At 36.6% G+C, this 24111-nt stretch overlaps 1 protein-coding gene across 1 annotated transcript in view; it reads left to right on the top strand.

The window, feature by feature from the left end:
• The first annotated feature begins 2607 nt into the window (after positions 1-2607).
• LOC108242109 (protein kinase C-binding protein NELL1) overlaps positions 2608-24111 on the top strand; it is a 328852-nt gene continuing 307348 nt past the window's right edge. The window contains exons 1-2 of the mRNA XM_037979812.1: positions 2608-2964; positions 3392-3520. Coding sequence (XP_037835740.1) covers positions 2916-2964; positions 3392-3520 — 178 coding nt within the window. The 5' untranslated portion in view covers positions 2608-2915. The remainder of the gene's footprint in view (positions 2965-3391; positions 3521-24111) is intronic.

The raw sequence follows: 24111 nt of genomic DNA, 5'->3' as shown, positions 1-24111 counted from the left end.
TGGGAGGAAACTGGATCACCTGGAGTAATCCCACACAAACACGAGGAGAACATGCAAAACTCCACACAGAAAGACCCCAGGTCCAACTCAGGTCAAACCCGAGGCTTGCATCCAGGACATTCTTGCTGTGAGGCAACAGTGCTAACCACCTAGCCGTCATGCTGCCTGATGATGTTTGGATCATTACTGAAAAAACAAGATCCTAGATCACAGGTGTCAAACTCCATTCCTTGGGGCTGCTCTCCTGCACGTTTTAGATGTGTTCATGCTTTAAAATGCCTGGTTTAAATGGATGACTTGTGGACATGCTTCGAGAGAACTTGATGATTTGATGAGGTGGTAATTGTACCATTTGAATCAGGTGTGTTAGAGCTGAAAAACCTAAAACTTCCAGGACAGTGGCCCTCGAGGCCTGGAGTTTGACACCTCTGTCCTAGATACAAAGGCTGAAATGAGCTTCCATTGTGGGGTGGCTGAGCTCAACCTTAAAGCAAAGGTGTACAGCATTGTCAATTGTGGGACCTTCGGAGGAAAGGCACAGCTGCTTTGCATTAAATAGAATCACTTGAGGTGGTTCAGGCATCTGATTAGGGTGCATTCTGCAAGCCTCCCTCTGGAAGCTTTTTTTCAGCACATCCTACAGGGAGGAGGCCCTGGGGATTATGTATTGTCTCTGACCTGGGAATGCCTTGAGATCCTTCAGGAGCAGCTGGAGAGTGTCACTGGGAAGAGAAATGTCTGTGTTTCCCACCTGGACTTTTGCCTCAATTCCCAACCATGAAAAAGCTGTGGAAAAAAGATGGATAATTTGATGGGTCACCTATCACCGCACTAGTCATTGAACCCCATTGGATATCCATGGCTGCTTGGCTCTAATTCAAGTCACTCATACTTGTCTATTAAGTATTTTTTTTTCAATCTGCCAACAGTGAATTAGTTTAACAGAGAACTGATGTTTCTTTATAAGAATGTTACCTGATTTTGTGTATGCACAAGGCAGTCTCTGTGCAGAATGTATTCATTTATGATTCCACGACAAGCTACTAAATGGCTACAGAGTAGAAGCGTACCTCTCTACCTTTAAAAATCTTGTGAAGACTCAGATTTCCAGGAGCACCTCCTCTCCTAACACCTCCAAGAGGCTAACACATATTACTGGCACTTACGTACACCATTTGTGCTGTACCCTTTAAATAGATTCAGTACTTTATACGTATGCCACAATTTCTCACTGTACAAATGTCTGATAATTATTTTTATCTGTAAGTTGTTTTGGACTAAATCATTTGCTAAATGACTAGATATAAATCATATCTATGTTTCACAGCAGTTTTCAAGGTTTGAATGAATGTTACAATGTTGTTTAGCCATTGCTCTAAAAATTCAGATAATAAAAATTAAAGCATATACAAGACATATGTTTATATGTAATATCCTCTATACTCAAGTTCCTAAATTACTTTTCATTCATACACAGAGAAAAAATATAAACCCAGTGTTAACAGTTTTAACATATCTCTGTACATGGGTAAAAGTCTTGATTAGATCAGGTGAAATGTCAGCTTGGTGTCCTATTGTTTGAAAAGACAACAGAAAATGAGAGAACTGGGACTGAACTCAGGATTCTGAATTAATATCCTTCAATTGTTTGCTTTATGAAAAGAAAACAAAAAGGGGAAATGAGTCAGACAACTTGGAGCAGTTTAATTGATTCTTCTTTTAATTTAAGGTCTGAGAGACAGGAACTAAATTCTGCAACTTGTAAATCTCACAACCTGGTAATTTAATCTCTCATGTTTTTGCTTTTCAGCTCATCAGCAACCTCTAATTTCAAATATTACGTGCACCTTTCTTTAAAGATTGTTGTTGTTGTTGTTTTGCTTTAAATCTATGAATGAGTCTGTTTCTTGAAAGCTGCTGTTGTTTACGGTCTAATTTGAGAGTCTAGAGCAGTGACCTGCATCCCAGAGCAGACATTACACCATCCCTGGTGTAAAACACACTTTCACAGGTAGAGCAGGCGGTGCACACTGTGTAACTGCCATAATCACTAAGCACACATTGCTGCTCTATTCCTCCCTGCATGTGTGGATGCAGGTAACCCAGAGAACCTGACAATGTACACAAATTAGAGGCAGAGAGGAGAAGAGTATGATTAATGGTTCTCACTAAGGACATGCCACAAAGGGAGGGGTGGGGTGCGGGCTGGAGTAGTAGTGCTTAAAACTCCCAGGGCTTTCCTGAGACAAGGATAAGGTGAAAGGAAAAGTGGCCAATTTAAAAGCTGAAGGATGTGATAGGAGGATGCAGAGTGAGGAAACGTGCTATTACACAAATCCCCCGTTCAGCGAGGAGCGGGTGGAATTCTGCAGCCTAAAGTGTCACCATAGCATTTTTTTAAATATGTTTAAGTTATCAGCAGGTATTACTCTATTAGATGTGGGGGATCTAATTAATTTTTCAATATGATGAATGAGAGCAACACATCTCAGTTACTGAGGATTTCCACGTTCTGCACTTTTCTTTTTTCCTCACCTCCAAAACTGGAAGTTTTTGCTTTCTGAACGGGGGTAGGGGGGATTTTACAGCTCTTACAGGTTGATGTTTTTTTTTTTTTTTTTTTTTTTAATCAAAATTTCCACCTATTTTTTTTAATCTGACACATTTGTAACTTTTAATGCCACGCAGAGACCGAGTAGTGGCGTTGAGACGCTCTAACCAGTCGTGGTTTTGCTGTTCGGGAACCCCCCCCCCCCTCCTTTCGCTTGAGTCGTGGACCATTCCTCCACTCCTCCACATCCAGACGAGGTGTGAGCAGCGCACAGCACCAGACGGACCAGAGTTGGCTGGTTGGTGTGGATACGCAGCGGAGCGCGCGACTCACGGACTCCCTACAGCGCAACTCCTGAACACAAATGGATATTTACGTGACACTGGTGTCGTTTTTCTTTTTTGCCAAACCAGGTGAGCGCGAGCCGCGGGGGGAACCTCTGATTGCAAAGAGTCATTTTATTAAAACTTGAGCTACTTGGCGTTTCGTACGCTGTTTAAAGTCCACATTTGCGCGTAAAAGCAAGTTGAAATTGTCCTTAATGCCAGTATGAATTTGTGTTCATTTTGTGGTCGTGCTTGGGTTAATACTTTAAAACTGTTAACATATAAGAGATGACACCTTGTACCTGCACCTTTGACGGGTCCGCGGAGAGCACAGGTGATGACTGCGGGCAGGAGATGCGGCACTTTTAGTGGGAAGGAGTAGCAAAACAGTGCATGGAAATAACAACTGCGCAGCTTCCTCCACAAGAAAATCTATATTGTCTGTTTTTTTTAATGAATAATTCAAATATTCTGTACGCTTCTGTCCTCTCACATTCTCTTCCTCCTCCTCCAGCTTTTGGTTTCGGATCAGATCAAGATTACCAGCTCGATATCATCAGTGAACTTGACCTGGCAAATGCCACCTACGGAATTACCCAAGTGGCAGGGCTTCACAACGGCAGCAAAGCCTTCCTGTTCCGAGGTAAATGACAGGGATTTCTTCACGATCACGCCGCTCAAGTTGACACACATCCTTTTCCTCCCCTACCTCGTCTCTGCGCAGCACACGTGCGCACGCCCTTTGTTCCGTTAATTAGTGAGAGCAAATCCACGCTGCGCCACACCTTTCGGTGTCAGAACATTACCAGGGATGCTGAGATAGACAACTCCAGGGGAGCCCGCACTCATAATTACTCCACATTTAATTTGGCCGAGGCAGCAGATGCTCGGAGTCCTTTTTGGACTCATTCGAGCGGCGCTGTCTGCGTCGTTTTCCTTTCCGCACACTGTGATTGTTTCTAATGTTATCTTCTGTGTGATGCCAACAATTGGTGTGTGTGTGTGTGTGTGTGTGTGTGTGGGGGGGNGGCTATCAGTTGTGCTTCATTGTGGAGACTTTGAAGGGTGCACAGCGTGTGGCGGGACTGCTCAAAGCCAGGGAATGAAAGGAGCCACAATTGGCGCAGAAAACAAGACAGCTAGAAATGACAACAATCTTGTCCTGTTCTCATAGTTTGAGGAATCTTAGAAGTTGGATTCGCTGTGCTTTAGAATAAAAAGGATCGTTTGTCACAACTTGTTTCGTCCTCTGGTGGAACTTAAAAGTACAGGTAGTGTTGTTGGAGAGTGGAAGCAAACCAGGAGGGATGTTTTAATGAGAAGAGATGACAATATAAGAGACTTTTTGTTTAAGTGATAGGATGTTCCTTTTGTTATTTCTGTCGGAGTTACAACAGAGACACAGATCAGTTAAGACATTAAGACGTTTTTCTATTATTTTTGACTTGAAAGTTTGTACAGCTATTTGAAACAGAGCCTTGCATCTTTTTGTTTGGGATCTCCCAAGTGTCCATGGTTACTCAAACCCAAGAAGAAGAAAAAACCTACAGTGTGAAGGAGGGCATGCACTGAGTCCTTTTCACTTTTCCGGTATAAGCCTATTTTAATACAAAGCTGGCTGAAACTGAATTTATAATCAGCAGCCGTGTGTGCTGAGACTCACATCAAGTTGAAACTCATATAAAGCAGGGGGATGATGCTCTTTGTGTGTGTGTGTGTGCTTGTTTTTTCTTTATTTTTTATATTTTTATTTTGGAGTACTTGGCTCAGTATGCCACTGGCTCTAGATGAATGAAGCCTGAGCAGCCTGGCCAGCCCTCCTGATGTAAAGCTGTCCAAGACTCAGGGCCGGGGGCCTTAAGGGAAACGCAACCATACTTTTTACTTGATGCACAATCCAACCGTTTCCTACTGTTTCCAAAGACCTAGAGTTAGGTGCAGCAGCCAGTTAGCATGGGAAACAGCAGGCTGATCCAAATGGAGAAAAAAAATAACTGGACCTGCTTGTGTTGTGACCTATTTAATACTCCCTTTGCTGCTGTCATGGCTCTGTAACCCAGATGGCTCTACTGAGTAAAGTTGCACTGGTTTCTGAGTTCTTAAAAAAATGAGAGGTTGGTATTTTTTTGGGTTTCAGTAACAATCAGTCCATGTTTGAATATGCAGAAGGTGCACAAATCCAACTGGGGCAGAGTTGGTCAATGATTACTCATTATGATTTAACTGTTTAGCCAAGCTGCCTCTGGTCTCAAAAATGTATTTTGTTAATTTTAAAACCTAAACCTTGGAGGAAAACCTAACAATACTTATTTTGAGATTGAACAAAATCATCAGGGCAAAGCAGTGTTCATTCAGTGTTGGTGTAACATTTAAATGAAAAAAAAAAAGTTTTTTTTTCTGTGGCATTATTCTTTTTTGTCACCAGTTTCCTAGTTCACAAGTGATTTGCTCACTAGTGATAGGAATTACAGCTCTATTCTGGGATCTGGCTCATTTGGCTCAGCTCACCAAAAAGACCCTGCTCTTTCAGCTCCCAAACAACTCTCAAACGACTCCCCAAGAGGTGATTCTTATGAGAGCTGGCTCAGAGCCGGCTCTTTGGGAGTCATAATCCCGTCATTATGGCAAACACCAGGTTTGCATTAGACAGTGGATTTCCATGATTCTTTTCCTATTTTTGAAATAATATCCACCCCATAGATTTCAGCTTCTGTTAAAAGGTTTTCATCCAAAGTTGTGATCTTATCTGATCTACTCCACCACCATGAAAAAAGGGGAAATAAAGAAACGAATGGCCCCCCATTGTGCACTAAAAACACGAAACAAAGCTCAACTAATTGCTGAAAAACATGTGGATATTTGTGATAATCTTGCACTTTTTGTCAGCAGAATTTCTGCCATTAGGGGTGCATCCCATGCACTTAAAAAAGTTAGTTTGCCCAGACGAGGATTGACCTACTTTTCTCATCCTACATTGGTGCACAGATTGTCAGCCTCATTACTCAGAACACCCTTGCTTCCAATGTTGATTTAAATTCAAAGTAATGGTGAATATTAGTTTGTTTCTTCATGTTCCCTCTGAGGGTACATTTTGTGTCTGGTGGATCTGGTTTAGTCTAGAGTGGTATAACCTAAACAGATGGTGGGGCGTTTCTCATGAGACTTATCATTTTTTAACGTTCCATAAATACCTGAACAAGCCTTTGATGCATTAGCAGACTTTTTTCTTTTCATGCTCAGAAATGCTGTGAAGTCTATAGACTTCACATCATTTCTGAACATTTCTGAACAGTGCTTAGGAGCACATCATATAATAAAGCCAGCTTTGTCTTTACGTAACTATGTTACATATATATATATATACATATATATATATATATATACAGTAACATAGTTAAGATGGTTTAATCTTATTTATTTGTCTGCTCTGTTTTTTAAGTTCATTTTTAAGTCCATCATTACCAGAGCAGGAGAAAAGGCTTTGTTTGTCATTTGTTTTCACCATTAGTGTATGGAGAAATGGCATGCGTTACAATTGGTTTCACAAATTCTTGCTTGTTAATTGGTATCATATCATGGAGCTGTAGTGTTGATGCTGTACATCTCTGTTCAGGCTGAGTGCATCTTGGATAAGCTTTTATTATCCGCTAATCTGTCTGGGCATAGTCGCAGTGTCTTCTTTTAGTAAAACCATAGCTATACAGATTATTATTGCCCTCCACCAAGGGCCGATGGCAGAGCAATAATGGTTTTGCCCCTGTGTGTGTGCCTATTTGTGTCTGTTATCAAAATATCTCATAGACCACTAGACAAATTTTAATGAAACTAATCATTGGAAATACATCTACAATTGATTAACATTTGGAGTCAACCCAAAAGTCATAGCCAACTGACTTAAAAAAAGACAAAAAATGGCTTTAACGCAGTCAGTTTTGCAGATATTGACCTACAATTTTGTGTGATGGTAGATTGTAATGGAACTTTCAAAAAGTAATCATTGGCTTTACATCTATAACTGATTAACTTTTGGAGTCAACCAAATTCAAGATTACCAGCACAATTAATTGACAATAGCCAAGAAATTAATAGCTTTAACTCAGTTAGTTTTATGAGTATTGAACATTTGATGTGGTAGTAGCTGAGAATCATTCATAATGCATATACTTAGTCATCTTATGATACTGCAAATATTGTGTAAAGTTTTTTTTAAGGTTTGACCAAAACCACTACAACTCTGTTATATATGATCTAAAAAGCTGTCTTATTAATATGCATACCTTCAAGGCTAGCTAGGCCTTTAACATTTGGTAAGCCTTATATCAACCTTTTAGGTGAGGAAAGCTAAACCAAGCTCCTTCAGCAATTAAACCAAATTAGCAACTCTACAAAGGAGAATTTGTAGAAAAAATGACTTTGCATAGTCTGTAGAAACCACCAAAAAACCTTTCAGCTGTCAGTCACAAAATGCATATTTTTATTGGAATTTTATAAGCTAAAATGGATAAATTTGTAAAACTGGCATAGCACTAAATTTGTGAGGCCGTTAAAAATCCCTCTGCTCAGAATCATTCATATTAAATAGTTAAAAATGTGCATCTTTGATCTTAATATTTATGATCTCTTTTTCCATGCCTTTTCAGCCTTTTAGGTCAATTATGCTTAACTCATAACAACTTTGCTGACTGGTGTGAGAACTAAAATGGTCTTTAATTAACGTTAAATAGGCTCTCCCTTTGATCCCAGTCCAAGTATTTTTTTCAGGCTCATTAATAGTAAAAATCTACATCGGAGGACCATATGTTGTTTTTGTTTGTTATCTTTGTGGATACAAAAAGGTCAACTGTTGCACGTAAATTGTACATCAAACAAGTGAATTCACATTCAGTTGAAATTAAAAAAAAAACAGAAAAGTGTTTCAGCATTTTAAAATATCAACCACTTTATGCAGAAAACAAACATTGTCCTCATTACAATGAAAAAGGCACAAATCGATCAAAAAGATTTTGACAATATAGTAAAACTTTGACTTGATAAATACAAATCGTTCACTCTACATGTTCTTTTCAGCACATAAAACCGGACAGATGTTCTCAAAGTATTTTAAATTAGCACTAAGAATTGAAGTATTTCTATGTGTTTTAGTACACAGATTTCTCTTTTTTTCATTTGGTTAGAAGCTTGAATGACTGCACTGGGAAATTCAGATTCATTATGTCTTCTGAAATTTTAACCAAAAAAAAGCATTTATCATATTTAAGAGACTTCAAAAGTCCTTGTTTTATTGTTCTGAAGGACTGTGAAAGAGCTAAACTGAATAAACACAACTATTAAATGAGTATTTTAGTTTTTTATTGAGTATTTCAGTTTGAGTGCTGTTCTTGCTTTGAAAATGACCCTGTTTGTCTGGGTTTGTAAATTTGAAACTACTGGATTAGGGTAAGAAGACATTTTAGATTGCTTTAAAATGTTAAAAAAGCAAAAAAAAAAAATAACTTTGCTTATTGAGCAACAGGTTCTAGCTCTTGCCCAACACAAACTATTATACTAAAGACTCAAATCAAGCCTTCCGATAAAATACAATTTTTGTTCATTATCCAAAATTTGTCCTCACCAAAAGGACATTTAGGATGTCTGTTTGATTAATGATTCACTGGATATTCAGTTGACAGATTAATCAGACCAGTAATTTGCTAATTAGAGGTTGGTAAATAAATAATAAATTCAGAAAGATTTGCATTGCAAGCAATGTCACTGTGTCTGCTGCTGGACATGGCTGTTTGGACATTTAATTAGTCTTTTCTAAAGATTTACTTAGGCACAGACAATGCACAGTGGATAATGTTAAATCTTTAAGTTCATATTTCTGCATCTCATTTGACTAAATATCACAATAACAAATAGATGGCATGATATTGGCAGTGTAGTTTAATATTCTTTGTTCAAAACAAATTCACTGAAGCAATTTGTGAGGGATGACATTTTCAAAACCTTACAAAAATGAATCAACAAAATCAAAAACTGGTTTATTTGTCATACTGCAATGTCACTATCATATCCTTTTGTTTAATATCAAACTGCAGTCACAATATCCTCATTAGTGTTTAGTGCTACATCTTGTTTATTTAATCTCTTTAACAACTGAAGTGTGAAGACATGTTGTTCTCTTATTGGAACCAAAACCGCAGCATTGAGGCTTTGTAATGATCAAATAAACAAAAAATAACACAATAATTAGGACTTTGTTTAGTTTGGCTCCACTTAATTCAACAGTTAAAACTTGGGCTGCTGAAAGGTGAAGGGGGACGATAATGTTTTTGCCTGTCTGTTTGACTTTTGAAGTCAACCCATTCAAGATGGCTGTCATAGCCAATCCACATTAGCCAACAAAAAAATGAGAGTGCACATAACCCAATTCTTCTGGAAAATGGCTTAAGTTTTGTAATTTCTCAACATAAGATGATTTAAGTGGAAAACCCTGGCATGGCAGGTGGCAGACAAACCTTTAAGTAATGATAGGGCTTTCATTTTTTTGAAACATTTCAGTTTTTCCACTTTGCAACAAATCCACTTTGCTCATCACTGGGTTTAAAACTAACCCCTTTGCTCTCGAAATCCTCTGATCTGAAGTAGGGGAGGTAAACAAAACAACTGAATGTTATTTATCAGCTATATTTCAGTAGTTAAGAAGATGAATGCTGATGAGCCTAACATTTGCGTTATTTCTTCTGCAACTCTGTCATATAGAGAAGACTTTTTAATCGCTACAAAAAATCAAATTCAAAACTGCAAAAGTTACAGTAAAAAACCCCAACTCTTTATCAGAGGCAAAAGTGGGGGGATGTATGATTTCAGGTGGCTGAATTGCTTTATTCATTTTTTTTTTACTGAATTAACTTTAAACCTTGAAGATAAATTAGATTATTGATCAAGTTTAAAAGATTCGCATATTTTATTTGTTTCTTGTTGACAAATCCATTTTGCCACATGTTATCACAGCCCGACATTTGCCAACTTCCCAAATTTGTGCAAAGCCCATTTACTCCTAATAAATATGCAAAATTTCTCACAAATGAAGTTATCTCATTTTCCCCTAAATGATAATTGGATATAACAGCAACACGGTGTGAAGAAGTAGGATTAATTGCACGCTTAAATCAGGATGTTATCAAGATGAAAAATTACCGTTTTTTGTTAAAGAGTGTTTTCTGTAAAACCAAATGTTTTCTCTAGAAGCAAGCCCAGTTTCTAGGAAATTTGTGTTTGTTTCAGAACCAAATGTCCAGAATCAGAGTTTTGAAAGTTTAAATGCAGTAATGTTTGAACTGTTTTTATCAATATAAACCAGTTTCTCAAATGGTTCGTTTATGGGAATATTGTATATTGATAGTAAGAAACCTAGTGGGGGAATGTGTCTTCTTACATATTTTAACAGATTTACAGGGATAGTTAATTTGTTTTTACACCACGGGTTGTTAAATTATTTGTTAAAAAAATGATGTAAAGCAGCTGTCACTTTTTTTTCTTAAATATATTCATTCAACCGCATCGTCAGAAAGCTTAAGAACAGACTGGTTATACTAAAAGATAAAATTCAAACATAAGAACGTGTTCTCAGTCCATCATTTTGCACCAACCATTTGTGAAATGGGTCAATCACAGAGAAGTAAACAGAGATAGGCATTTATTTGCTCACTAAATAAATTTAAGACAAGATTGCATTTTGAGCAACGTTTTCTTTAATGTAATAGAAAAAGATTTTCTTTTGATAGTTTCTAAACCTCAATCTGGGAAGGGCATGGAGAATCCAAAGATTCCAGTTTCTGAATGCACTGCATGCTGTAGATAGTTTCCTAATTATGTGTGGTATGTTTTTCTTGCTGTCATCTTGTTGCCATCAGGGAGTGTGTAGTTGCAGCTCTCATCTGACACCTCGCCAGATGCCGTGTGCATGAAACAGCTCATACGTGCTTGGCTTCTTTGTGTGACAGATCTAATTGACTAAAGTTTTAATATTTTACCGATTAGTCCACCTTTCGGATGCGTGACCAAAAAATTAGAGAAATCTGCTCCCTGTTCCAATCATGTTTCATTACATAATGGCAGCAAGCTTGCTCTAGCCTCAATGAATATGATTTGAAAATATGTACAGTACCTATCTATATATACTTTGAGTAAAATAACAACAAAACGCCGCTTTTTTAAAATGGTGTGAGATGTCAGCAGCACTAGCTTTAGCTCAAACTAATTTATTACACTTGCTCTTGAATAAGTGACATTAAATAATCAGTGAAATATTGGACCCAGTAAAGCTTCAAGAGTGATTTTCTGCAGCTCATCAATCCAGCAAATTTGAAGCACATAATTTACAACCAGTGCCAAAGTTTATTGCGAATCCAGGCCACAGTTATAGATCAGTAATGAACAGAAGATTTGAAGCAAATTTGTAACCATATTTATGAGGAGCTCAAGCTCCAACATTTCTCTCCCTGATTTTAGGGACAAAGACAGACTGTGATAGAATAGGACAACTCAGAGGTTAATGTGGTGGTGCTTGGTTTGGTGGAAGTAAGCATGAAGGACAGGATGACAGAGATGCAAAATTTTTTTCACGACTAATATCCTTGGTAGGGGGGTTGATGGCATTAGGGAAATAAATAAGTCATAAAAAATAGATGTCTAGCATTCTTTGGAGGAATACACATGTTTTGCATTTATCGAGTTTTAGACTAAGATCAACTTGACTTGTAAAATGAGTTTAGCTGTTTTGATCAAAACCTTCAGAAAAATATTATGCACAATAACATGCAATATCAGATATATTATGCTCATAGTATGTGCTGTGATTGACTTTCAGCTTTAACTACACCCAATTTTAGCTCAATATCTATAAAACTGTCTGAATTTTAGTAGTTTCTGTGTTTTGTAAGATCAGTTGACTGTTGTGGCCACTTGGATTGGGCTCCAAAAGTTAATCAGCTGTAGATATAAAACCTATGATTATTTACTGACAAATTTTACAATCTGACAAATGGTTCATGGGATGTTTTACTGACAATCAGAGTTGCCTGTGCCTATTTAATGCCAAAATTTAAAACAAAGATTTTGTGCACTCTCAGCTACTACCACATTACATTTTAGGTCAATGTCTGTGATTTCAGATTTCAGATTCATTTGATATTTTGTTAACATAAAGACAGAAAAATGCACAAAAAGTAAAAAACATTTTTATCTTTTGGAGATAAAAAGATTGAACCTGCATAACAACAGTAGTTTATTGTGATGTTTCGTGTATGATTATATCACTTCTTCAAGATGAAATCTACCATCTCTACTATGTCTTATTTTAGAAACTAATCTAAAACTTACTTTTTGTGCATTTAACTCATTTAAATTTTAAAAAGAATCATCTTGATGAAATAAATGTAACTATGTGTTGACACATAGTCGGAACGCCATGGAATCTGGTGTGTGCAAAATGGTGTTATATTATTATAGCAGAGTTAAAGTATTTAATTTAAATTTACCAATTTTGACTTTGGAGATCAAGCAGTGTCAAGTCACAACAAGATTAGTTACTATTTATCTGGCAAATCTGAAGCTATCTTAAAGTTACAATTATTCTACAGATTCTTACAATCTGTTTCCAAATGAAGCTATTGAAGTTAGGTTTTGCCTAATTTTTGTTTGTTTGTTATCTCTCTCTCTCTCTCTCTCATCTTAAGATGTTAAAAAAATCTACCACAGAAAATGTGCTTTAGATCAAGTGAAAATAATTGACTTGAATCTTGAATCCAGCAGCAGTTTCACCATTTGAATGAGATGCATAAATATGGACAATAAAAGCAATTTGTCAGGCTTGTTGGTATCTGATGACAATAAGTAATTAGTAGCCAGGTGATCTGGGGCACTGCTACTTTGTGATGACAGATTAGAAAGACATCTTTGTATTGTTTAGACTCAGCTGAATTAGTTTCTGACCCTTAAAGCCATTGACTTTTAACAAAATTCACAGGCTGATGGTTTTTTTCTTCTTTTTTTTCTACAGGCTTCTTTTATTCTTTCAAAGCTTTTCTTGATTAGCAGTTTTCTCTAAATGGACTAAGTGGTGTTTTAACTTCTCTGAAGGGTGTCCTTGTCAAACCAGAGTGACTGCATTGAAATCAATACGAACAGTCACTGTCACATTTTTGTGTCAGCTGAGATTTAATCCATCGACTCTGCAGAAGAGATGGAATTTATGGCTAAATTGATGGCCAGATAGGTCTTTTTCCTCTAGTGGTTTATTGGCACATAATCAAAAGCACAAATGCCTTAATCAAAAACATGTCTGACCTTTTTACAGATGTAAAGCTGTTGTACCTTGGGTAACCTGGATTTTTAGAGGGATAACAAGTCAAGTCAATAATCCCGGCAGGTTCTCATTCTTTAGAGCATATCGGCACAGTGCATGGTATTCCTGATTTAGAAACTCAGATTTTGCCAATCTTTGATGTTCTCAGGTGAAATGTTATCGTGCTTGTGTCAGGCAGTCGGGTAATCAGGAGGTTTGGCTCCACTCAGACAGATCTGTCTGTTCTCTCACGGTGGAGATGCAACTAAGCTGCATGTAACAAAACGGAAAGGAAAATGGCACATCAACTAGACTAGACAGATTTAGCTTCTAATTACAGATGCTACGCTGAAATTTCACAGTCAATGGTTTAAGGAGAAATAGCTGATGACATATTTTAGAAATCTTGATTATCACAAATACACCAGGAGCATGACCTAAACAGTCTTCCTATTTTAACATTGCTGTTTATTTCTGCTCCACTTTTTGCATGTTTATGTCTAAGCTGACTGAAAACGAAGAGATTTCTGTGAGGTCTCATTTCCCCCTGCATCCATGCTGTTGCTATTTATACCTCTCTCCCCTTCTGACTGCAGAGTAGAGCTGGGTTGCATGTGGCACAGATATTGCTGAGGGAGCCCCGTGCAGCCAGGCCCGAGAGGCTGAGGGTAGTTCACAGGCTGCGAGCTGCTAAGCCAGGGTATGACTCTAAAGTCTACGGAGCACAATCCCAGTCGGTGAATCCAATGGAGGCTATCAAACCTTTCATCTTTTATGCATGAGCTTTCTAGCTGTCCTACTGCTGGAGGAGGCGAGACACTGGTCCCACCTCACAGCAACCTCAGAGGAATTATTCTGTTTGAATTATTCATCGTACATGACTGTGATATCCTTTAAAGAGACAGACGTGTCTCTATTGCCCCCCTGATGTCAAATTAAAGGCAGAACAGAGAAACATTGGCTAGACCTGCATGCCATTTATTTAGAAGTAGGAAACATGATCTTACTGGGCACAGCAAGACCTAAAAAAACATATAATTCGTTCATAGTATCTTGTTGTGTTCGAATCAAGATCATTAATGAGATTCAACTTCAACTATTTTCGGCACAGAATCCCTGCTGTCACATTGCCTTGTGCACTTTTGTTATTTAAACTACTGTATTGTTCTCTTTCAATATCGCCTGCCACTGAAAGGTGAAAGGTGGGCAATGCTTTTATTCTGTCTTAAGTTTGTCTATCTGTTAACAAAATATTTCATGCGCCACTGGACTGATTGTTCGGGGACTTATAGAAATAATCATTGGATGGGCTGTACATTTACAATTGATTTACTTTTGAAGTTTATCTAATTCAAGATGGCTGCTACGGCCACTTGACCTTAGAGAACACAAAAACGGTTATAATTAAGCCAGTTTTACACATCCATCCATCCATTTGCTTTAGAGAGGGAGTAAGCTGGTGCCTATCTCCAGCAGTCATTGTGCGAGAGGCAGGGGACACCCTGGGAAGGCCACATATAGACAAACAACCATTCACTCTCTCACTCACACCTAGGGACAATTTTTTAGTCATTAATTAACCTAACATGCATGTTTTTGGTCTGTGGGAGGAAACCGGAGTACCCAGAGTAAACCCACGTGTGCACAGGGAGAACATGCAAACTCCACCCAGAAAGGCCCCGGTCTGAAAAGTGATCCTGCAGCTTTCTTGCTGGGAGGCAACAGCTCTAACCACTACGCCACTGTGCCACCCTAGTTTTACACATATTGAGCTAAAATCTAATTAATGTGGTAGTATCTGAGAGTCATTCCCAACACACATTCTGGACACTAACAGATCACCTAAGATCTCAAAACAGTGTAGGATTGCACTGAACTTTTTTTTTTTTAACATTTGATCAGAATAAGTATAATTCCCTCATATTACAACCTAAGATAAGCTTAATTTAAAGTTCTGGCACAAAAGTTGGCAGATAATAAGCATTCCTTAATCAATTTCAGGTGTTTATTTAACTTGTATTATTTTGACTGCTCTTAAATTAGTTTTTGTAATGGTATACATTTTCCTTTGATGAAAACAAATTTATTCTCAGTGTAAACTTTAGCTGTCTGGGTTTTTGATTTTAAACATTAGGCCTACTTTTCTTTATTCCATAGCGTAATCTTTTTTTTTTTTTTTACTACTCCTAGAAAATATAACAGATACTGAATGACTGACAACATGATTTAACATAAAATTAAAAATATTAAAAAATAAAACGTAAGACCTCAAAAGCATTTTGTTATTCTTCACCTCATGGTACTAAAAAATTAAAGAGCACTCTTCATTGTGGTATTGAACCTGCATGCTTAAACTTATAGGTCAATGTTAGGCTGTTCCTAATGAATACTTATTGGGCCAATGATGAGTCAAACTCACAAACCCTTCATTCCTTTGACAAAAATTTGGGAAAAACACAACATACAGTACAGTTTAATTATAACATTGTCTTGTAGGGAACTTCTGAATGCCGTGTCACATTGAAAAGCTTCTGCTAATGCATAGTTTCTCAAATGGAGGAATCTAATCCTAATTCCCCAAAACCATTACAAGTGTCACGCTTTCTTCACACTGTATAAAACTGAGTTGCATCTTGTTCTCCATGCTACTAAGCGTGGACCTTGGAGGTTAGAGATTGCAGGTTCAAGTGCAGAACATGGTAATATTTTACTTTTAAGGAGTATATTATATATATATATATATATATATATATATATATATATATATATATATATAGTATATTACAGGGGGTGGTGTGGGGGGTGGTATCAGAGATAGCAATAGAAAAATTTAATAATAGAAAAATTTGTTCAGAAATAACAAATACAGCAATAGCAAAGACATTTGAAGATGTTAAAGTCAACTGAGAATAACAAAACTAAAGACAAAACAAAACTGAGAATATTGATGTTTTACTGATGATTGTTGTATTCCTCCTATGATTTCAGGAATCAGGCTTATTTAGCTAGCTGAGGCGATAACTGGTTGTTTCTTTTGTGCATCAATGTCAATAGATAATTTAATTCAGTTATAAAAGAGTCGGTAAGATAAATAAACAAAGAATTTGTAAACAACTTGCAGACTTCTTTTTCATGTCTTGTTAGAGGCATGTTTAAAACCTTATTTCATTTAAAAAAACTGCAAAAGGCACATTTTTTGAGGTTATTAAGTTAAAAACATTTCTAGAACAAAACAGTCTTATCAAAATACGTGTGTTCTTGCTTGAGATTTTGGTGAGTGTATAACTCAGAATTGAAAGCTTTCTTTTTAAATTATTAATACTTGATATTATATTTTCAGTTATTGATCAGCCTTTTCCAAATCTATTTAAAAATAACACACACACACACACACACACACACACACACACACACACACACACACACACACACATATATATATATATATACAAAAACACCCATTTTATTTCTGAAATGGGATAGTCTAGTCATTTTTGAAGCGAGGCTCTGTCAGATATTACCTTATCATCAGTTATAAAGCACATAGTGAAGAAGAAAAGGGCAAAAAAGTTTCTCCAGGCTAGGCTTATTGGCTAGCCAAAAGGCCCATTTTTATTAATTACTTTCATATCTTTTCAGGATTACAAAACAAGTTTTCCTTAAAAATGACAAATAATGTATAATGTAAAATAATGCTAGCTAATATTTAACCCCTACACTTTTGAATGACATTTGCTTAGTTGTTGCTGTTTTCTCAACCAATCAAAGTCCATGCTACTACATGAATCTACTGTATGTGTGCTGAACATAGACTAGGTACAGTTGTAATTAGATCTTTACATACTCTGTATAGAATGGCGTATAAAATTTTTTTTCACTGTCTGACATTAAATCAGACTAAACCCTTCAGGTTTTAGGTCAGTAAGATTCCCCCAACTATCAATGTATTTTAAAGCACATCTCAAAAACACTACTTCTGTGTTTGATATAATGGAAAAAAGAAAAAGAAAAAAGCCATGATATCAGGAAGCAAATGTTTTGCTGCAGGAGGGACTGATGCATTTTTACAAAATAGATGGGATCATGAGGAAATAACCTTGTGGTAATACTGAAACAACATCTGAAGACATCAGCCAGGAAGTTAAAACTTGGGTGCAAAAAGTCTTCCAAATGGACAATGACCCGAAGCATACTGCCAAATTAGTTGCAAAGTGGCTCAAGGACAACAAAGTATTGTTTTGTAGTGGCATAACAATGCTCTGATTTCAATCCCATTGTAGGCAGAGCTGAAAAGGTGTGTTCGAGCAAGGCAGCCTACAGACCTGACTCAGTTCCACCAGTTCTGTCTGGAGGAATGGGACAAAATTCTCAAAATTATTGTGAGAAGCTTGCCGAAGGAAAACCCAAAATATTTGGCCTAAGTCAGACATTTTAAAGGCAATGCTACCAAATACTAAGTAAATATATCTAAAATTGTGACTTTGAATAAATAAATGAAAGAATCTCTTTGAAATGCTCTCTCTCATTATTCAGTCATTTACTGAATAAAAACAATTTTGGAAATCCTAACTGATTTAAAACAGGACATGTTTAGTCTGATGTAATGTCAGACAGTGAGAAGAAAATGGTTATCTGTTTTATACAGTGTATGTATGTCTATGCCGATGGTATGCTAGCTTGTATGTTTTTGAGAAAGAGTTGTTTTATAAGCCTGAAAAATTATTTTTAAAAAGTAGTGCCGTTGAAGCCATTAGCCTAGCCTGGATAAGGACCACGTTTTCTCCATACTCCTTGCTTTGTAACTGATGTCATGCATAACAAAGTATTAACAATCACACATAGACTTATGTTGTTTATTAATTGTTGAGACCTTAGAGTCTTTTTTGTTTTCAAATAAATATAAGTTTAAAACTGGCTAGCTAAAAAGTTGCAATCACTCATTATCATATTAGCAACACTTTCATGTTAGTGTAGCTGAATATCACACACAGAAATATGTAATTTATAATACAATATGCTCTTCATTAAATCCATGGCAGGAAGGTGGCACAGTAACCTCATCACGAAGCGGTTAAAACACTATTTATCACCATCTCAAACTATTGGTGGAAGGTGGAAGAATTGAGTCCTCAGCAGCTTCCTATCTCCATCAGTAGCCTGATATAATTGGTTTCACTTTGTCCTGCCTGCAGCCATTGTTTGATGGTATCAGAGAAACACAGTAATTGCATTCTTATACACTCCGGTAGCTTTGAAACTTGTCATATATTTGAATTTGCTGTGTTACGACTAATTATAGCTGATGAGAATTTTTTGCACTGTTAAAAAGCTATTAGATTTAGCAACCAGATAAAGCTTTGAGGTTCCTCTTGAACTATTATGTGTTTTCACTCAAAACAAAATCGAGCATTACCGGTTCTGTATGCAAACGCAAACTGGATTTCAGTGTAGGAGATCTGACCCAAAACACTTGATGATTAAAGGCCTAGCATTCCTTGAAGGAATGCATATCGCCCCCTGACTTTCATGCCAGAGCCTGAGACTAGCATCATCTTATGATAAGAAATGACGGAGGTTTGGTCAAAACCTTGGAAGTGACCTTATAAGCAATCTCATGCGATATTGTGAGACCTCATATCTCTCGCGTGATGTCTTAGCACTCATAGTATATACTGAGGATTATTCTCAGCTACTACCAGATAAAACTTTTGTTCAATATCTGTAAATTTGACAAATGTTTGTGTTGTCTACTGTCAATTGGCTGTGGTGTCCATCTTGAGTTGGGTTGACTTCAAAAGTGAATTATCTGTAGTTGTAAAGCTAATAACTACTTTCTGAAAGTTTCATTAGAGTTTGTCTAATGATTCATGAGATATTTTGCTAACAGACAATTGAATGCAGACGCACACTTAGACGTGAGTCAAAACATTATTGTTCTTTTTCCTTTGGGAGTGGACAATTATTAGGTGAAAATTAAAAAACTGGCTTTTGGATAAACTACTAACAGAGGAGCTGCATAAAATCCTCAAATAAAAGCCTTTCCTGATCTGTCACTGCATGTGCTTCTAATTATGCATGACAGACCACGTAGATTGGTTGAACTCACAGTAATTATTAAACAAAGATTCATCATTCAGATGTCAATCCATAAAACTGCATTGTTGATAAAGTAGCTGACACATTTTGACATCAAAATGATACGGTACGATTAATCTGCTCTGAAGACACAAAGACAAGAGGTTGTTGGGATTTAAAGCACATCGGCTCATCTGCAACAGTGCGGTCAGAGCGTTTCAAAGATAATCTGTCAACACCAAAAAGCCGGTTGCCAAGACAACGCTGACACCATCATTGCTGCGCATTGCTAGTAATTTACTGTACCGTGAGATACCGCCATGGCAACTTGAAGGCAAAAGATGTCACTGGCAACCTTTAAACTTAAGATGAAGCCTGCAACCAGCCGGAGCAAAATGCAGAAGATATCACTGTTGCCATGTGAACGCCCTGCCAGACCACTCGCTTTAATTTTCATGCTTAAAGTGCAGATGAAAGTTTACATCCCTTTGAGGCAAGAGAAGCTCCTTCTTCACTACTGGTTGTTATAGGTTGGTTCAGAACAAGGAGGAGGTGCTCATATTTATTGGTTGTCAGAAGAATTTAGCGTCATTCAACTAACATCGTGCCCAAAATATTGCTCTGTGTTTGAACCATTTAGTGGTTGGCATGATCTGTTTAGAATAGATGGGATGTGTAAATGAAGCAAGAGTTTGGGCCTTTTGGTATGAACATGACATATAATCAAATCAAGTTGTTTGGTTTGACTAATTTAAATTTGGGAAATGAGGAACATATTATATATATATATAAATTTTGTGTGTTTGTGACTTGCAATTTTACTAATTAGAATTTGTAATGAGTATTTTACTGGACAAGGGATGGGCGAGTCCTCAGCTGAAAAACCCTCCACTAAAACAGAGGCTTTGAGTATAGAGACATGACCTGCTGCTCATCCTGCTAGCTGGGAATCTTTATATTATTTCATTTTGACCAGAGCAACTTGAAGGAGATGCACATACTCTGACAGTAAAGCTGAGCTCACCCATGACTATAGTTTCCACTTTATAATCCTTACAAAATAAACTATAGTGGAAGACATAGCTGCTGGGAGTTTCAGCCTTGGATGACTGGAGTTGCATTTTTTTTTCAAGGTGGGGGTGGGTGATAGCCACACTTTTTTTTTTTTTTTAATTTGCTAATTTTAATTAGACTTTGAAAAATTAAAAAAAAAATCACTGTTTATTTTGAGTGAGATACATCATGACAATGTTAAATGAGATGATTGTGGGCTAAATCTTTAATCGAACAACTTCAATTTTGCGAAATGACATACATCTCTAAGTCAACATCTTTTTTTTTTAAGTTCTCACCTTGCAAAAAGCAAGGTGAGAACTTTGTGTAACTATCTCTAGCCTATAAATGATTCTGAACAACAACAACAAAACAACCTAACCCAGTTTCAGATTCATGGGATTTAAATATTCAAATATTCATCTATTAAAAATTTGACAGCTGTTAGAAAAAACTTTTTTTTTACTGAAGAAATTAAGAATGTCTAAAATTTAGCAAGCTGATGCTGAAGACTTACTGAAAATGATGATAACACCCCCAGGAAGTTACTTTGATAGACTGTCAAAAAACAAAATGCTGATTAGAGATTGATTTTCAAAAAGGTTAACAGGGCAAGTTTTCTGTGTTTGGCATTTCCCAAAATTGGTTACTATTATTCAAAAAAAAATTTAAACATTTTCTTCTTAACAAATGTTGATCCTTTTTTTTTTTGATTTGACAGTAAATCAGTCAGAATCTGATGTGAGTTACTACACAGCTCAGGAATGAGTTCTGAGAATCATCCAGGTGATATGTTGTGACTTCAGATTCTTTTGTGAGAAAGTTTTAATTTATTAACATTTATTTAACCGGGGGGGGGAAAAAAATCTAGATTTAGAGCAAACACAATATTGGCGTGTCTTTCTCTCATCTTAACATGCCAAAAAGAAGAAAAAAGTTTCAATGAAATACATATACTGTATGATAATCATTTTGGAAAAATGGCCAGGATAAAAACTATTGTGGTCTTTCTCTTTTTATAATGACCATGTTTGTTTTTACAGGTTATTTTCCCTGCAACATTATGTGTAGCCCACTGTTTTCTGACAAGTGTAATGAATTTCCATGAAACAGGCTGTAATGAGCTCTGATTCATGGAACAGACGTTGTCATAACAGAAAGTTAAGAGAAAATGCAAAATGAAGAACAGTACAACAACACAATTCACTCCCCCCCTCTACAAATGATAATGAACACAAAAAATAGATAAATGTACACATTCTCTTTCAGTTTGTCAGCCACAACACCTTAAAAAACACTAATATAATTTATAATCTGTGGTCTTTCAGAGTATTTATCAATTATTCCCACTCATATTTATTCTAAAAACATTTTAAAAAGTCCTTCATTAAAGAGTGTACTATTCTCTTATGTTGTCAATGGTTCAATTAGTTCTTTTATGAATGTTTTCTTGAATTTTAAAGCCAGTTAAAGCCTTACACTCACCACATTTCCTTCATTTCAGGAGCTGTTGTCAGCGGTTTAGATTTTAGCATCTTGAATACAGTCGGAACATGAGGGGTTTCTGACAAAAGTGCAAAAGCACTCTGTTATTCATGTGTTTCCCTGCAAATGAAATTGTCTGAAAAAATGTTGAACAAACTGGAATCTCCCACAGGTCAAGTCTATACTAGATGAGCAGATGTTTATTATGGTTCAGTGTGGCAGAATATGAATATGGATGTGCATCTGTATGTCTTGGAAACATCTGCATCACTTGATTTGCAGTGGAACAATCTTTTTCTTTTAGCTGAACTAAATTTATTTGAACAACATAATTTTGGACATCATTTTTATTTTGGAGCACACCGTATCCGAAATAAAAGGCCTAGCATTCCTTGAAGGAATGCATATAGCCTGCCACCTTTTATGCTCGAGTTTTAAAGAAAACGCAACTTATGCTGAGAAGGGAAAAGTTATAGCTCATTCCATCAAACCTTGTAAATGTCGTTATGCTCAAGCTCATGCTGTACTGTCAGATGTTGCAAAATGTGTTAGTGCTCAGACCATGTCTTGAGGATGACTCATCTACGTTCATACCAATCTTTAGCTCAGTAGTTGTAAAACTGACTGAACTGTAGCCATTTTCTGTGTTGGCTAAAGTTAAGCTGGCTCCAAATGTTGATGAGTTGTAGCTGTATTGCCAGTGATTACTTTGTAAGCTTCACTAAAATTTGTTCAGTTGTTCATTAAATAGTTTGCTTACAGACAGACAATACTGAATACAACAGTTAATCCCAAAGTTTTAAGCAAAGATGTTACACAATGTGTAGAGCTTGGAGCATGGGTTGTGAATTGTTCTCAAGTACAACCACATCCAATTTTAGATCAATATCTGTAAAACTGGTTAACAAGTTATAGCCATTTTTGATTCTTAAAGTCAGGTGGTTGTGGCAACCATATTGAATTGCGTTAACCCCCAAAATGTAGTCAGTTGAAGTAATTCAGTGATTAGTCTTTGAGCGTTTCATTGAAATCTATCCAGTGGTTCATGAGATTTGTTGCTAAAGCTACAGAGAAACGCACACACACAGACCCACAGACATGGGCTAAAACAATATTGTGTTTCACAGCAGCTGATAACTGTGCTACAAATGTAATTTTAGCTTAAAGTAAGCAAAATTGCTTCCCAGAATTTCAGGTGCTCTTAAAAGGGGGGAGTTATTTTTTACTTTCTAACTATGAAAGTTGGATGATATAGTTTGAGGTTCTAAGCAGTGGTTTGCTGGTTATAAGGACATTTTGCTTTGCTGTGTAAGGCTTTGAGTCTGAACTGTGGCTGCCACAATGTTTAAAGCTTCAGCGCCCAGAAGGAGCAGACACAAATCATGGCTGTGAAAGATCAAAGGATGCTAAAATTAAAGAAAAAAAAAGTACAAATGTGAGCACTGACTCCTTTCACAACAAGATGTCATTTTGTTTAAGTTAAAAGAGGAGGAGACGTAACTAAACATGGGCAGGAATTTCACTTCTCTTCTTGACTTCAAGGTTTTCATGTCTTACAATTGTGTCTTTGAGGCAAGAGAGAGCAGAAACTGAGAATTGCTTTGATGGAAACAGAAGAGGCTTATTTAACCGCTGCATATAAATTTTCTCGAATTTTGCAGGCAGTGGAAACATTTCACTAACAGAGATTCCTTCATTGAAGGGACAGTTGTCAAATGTTATTTATTTCCTCAGTTTGATTCACACCATCTAAAGATGTGAAAAAAGTGACTTGATCACAGTGTGTCATGGGACTGTATATAATTAAACAAGGAAAAGGAAATCTAGATTAGGCAACCAAAAAATGGAAGCATGTTTCTTCTTAAAAAACCTCAAGCTGAATATTTTTCGAGATGATGTACGACTTTGTTTTGTCAGTTTGCTCCCAATAAATGTACTTTTGTTCTTCAACTTCTACACTTAAGTCAGAAAAAAAACATATCCATTCATGTTTTGTTGGTGGGGGTGTGTGCAAGTGTGTAAGGCATACATACCACTTTCTGCACAAACAAAACATGTCACATACATCTGTTTTAAGATGTTTTCTTTGAGAAACTTGTACATGTCAACTATGTTACTGAAACTGACCAAGAAGAAAAATAATGCAAAAAAAAAAAAAAAATCCAAAACATTTAAGCCATGAACAAATAAAATGCTTAAAATTATTTTGGGTGGCACAGTGTCACAGTGGTTAGAGCTATGAGGGGCCATTTAGGACAAAATGTACGTTTTGTCTCTCACACACTACAAAA

Source organism: Kryptolebias marmoratus, linkage group LG15 (genome assembly GCF_001649575.2).
Source record: "Kryptolebias marmoratus isolate JLee-2015 linkage group LG15, ASM164957v2, whole genome shotgun sequence".
NCBI classification, from domain to species: Eukaryota; Metazoa; Chordata; class Actinopteri; order Cyprinodontiformes; family Rivulidae; genus Kryptolebias; species Kryptolebias marmoratus.
This window is presented reverse-complemented; position numbering and strand designations above follow the sequence as displayed.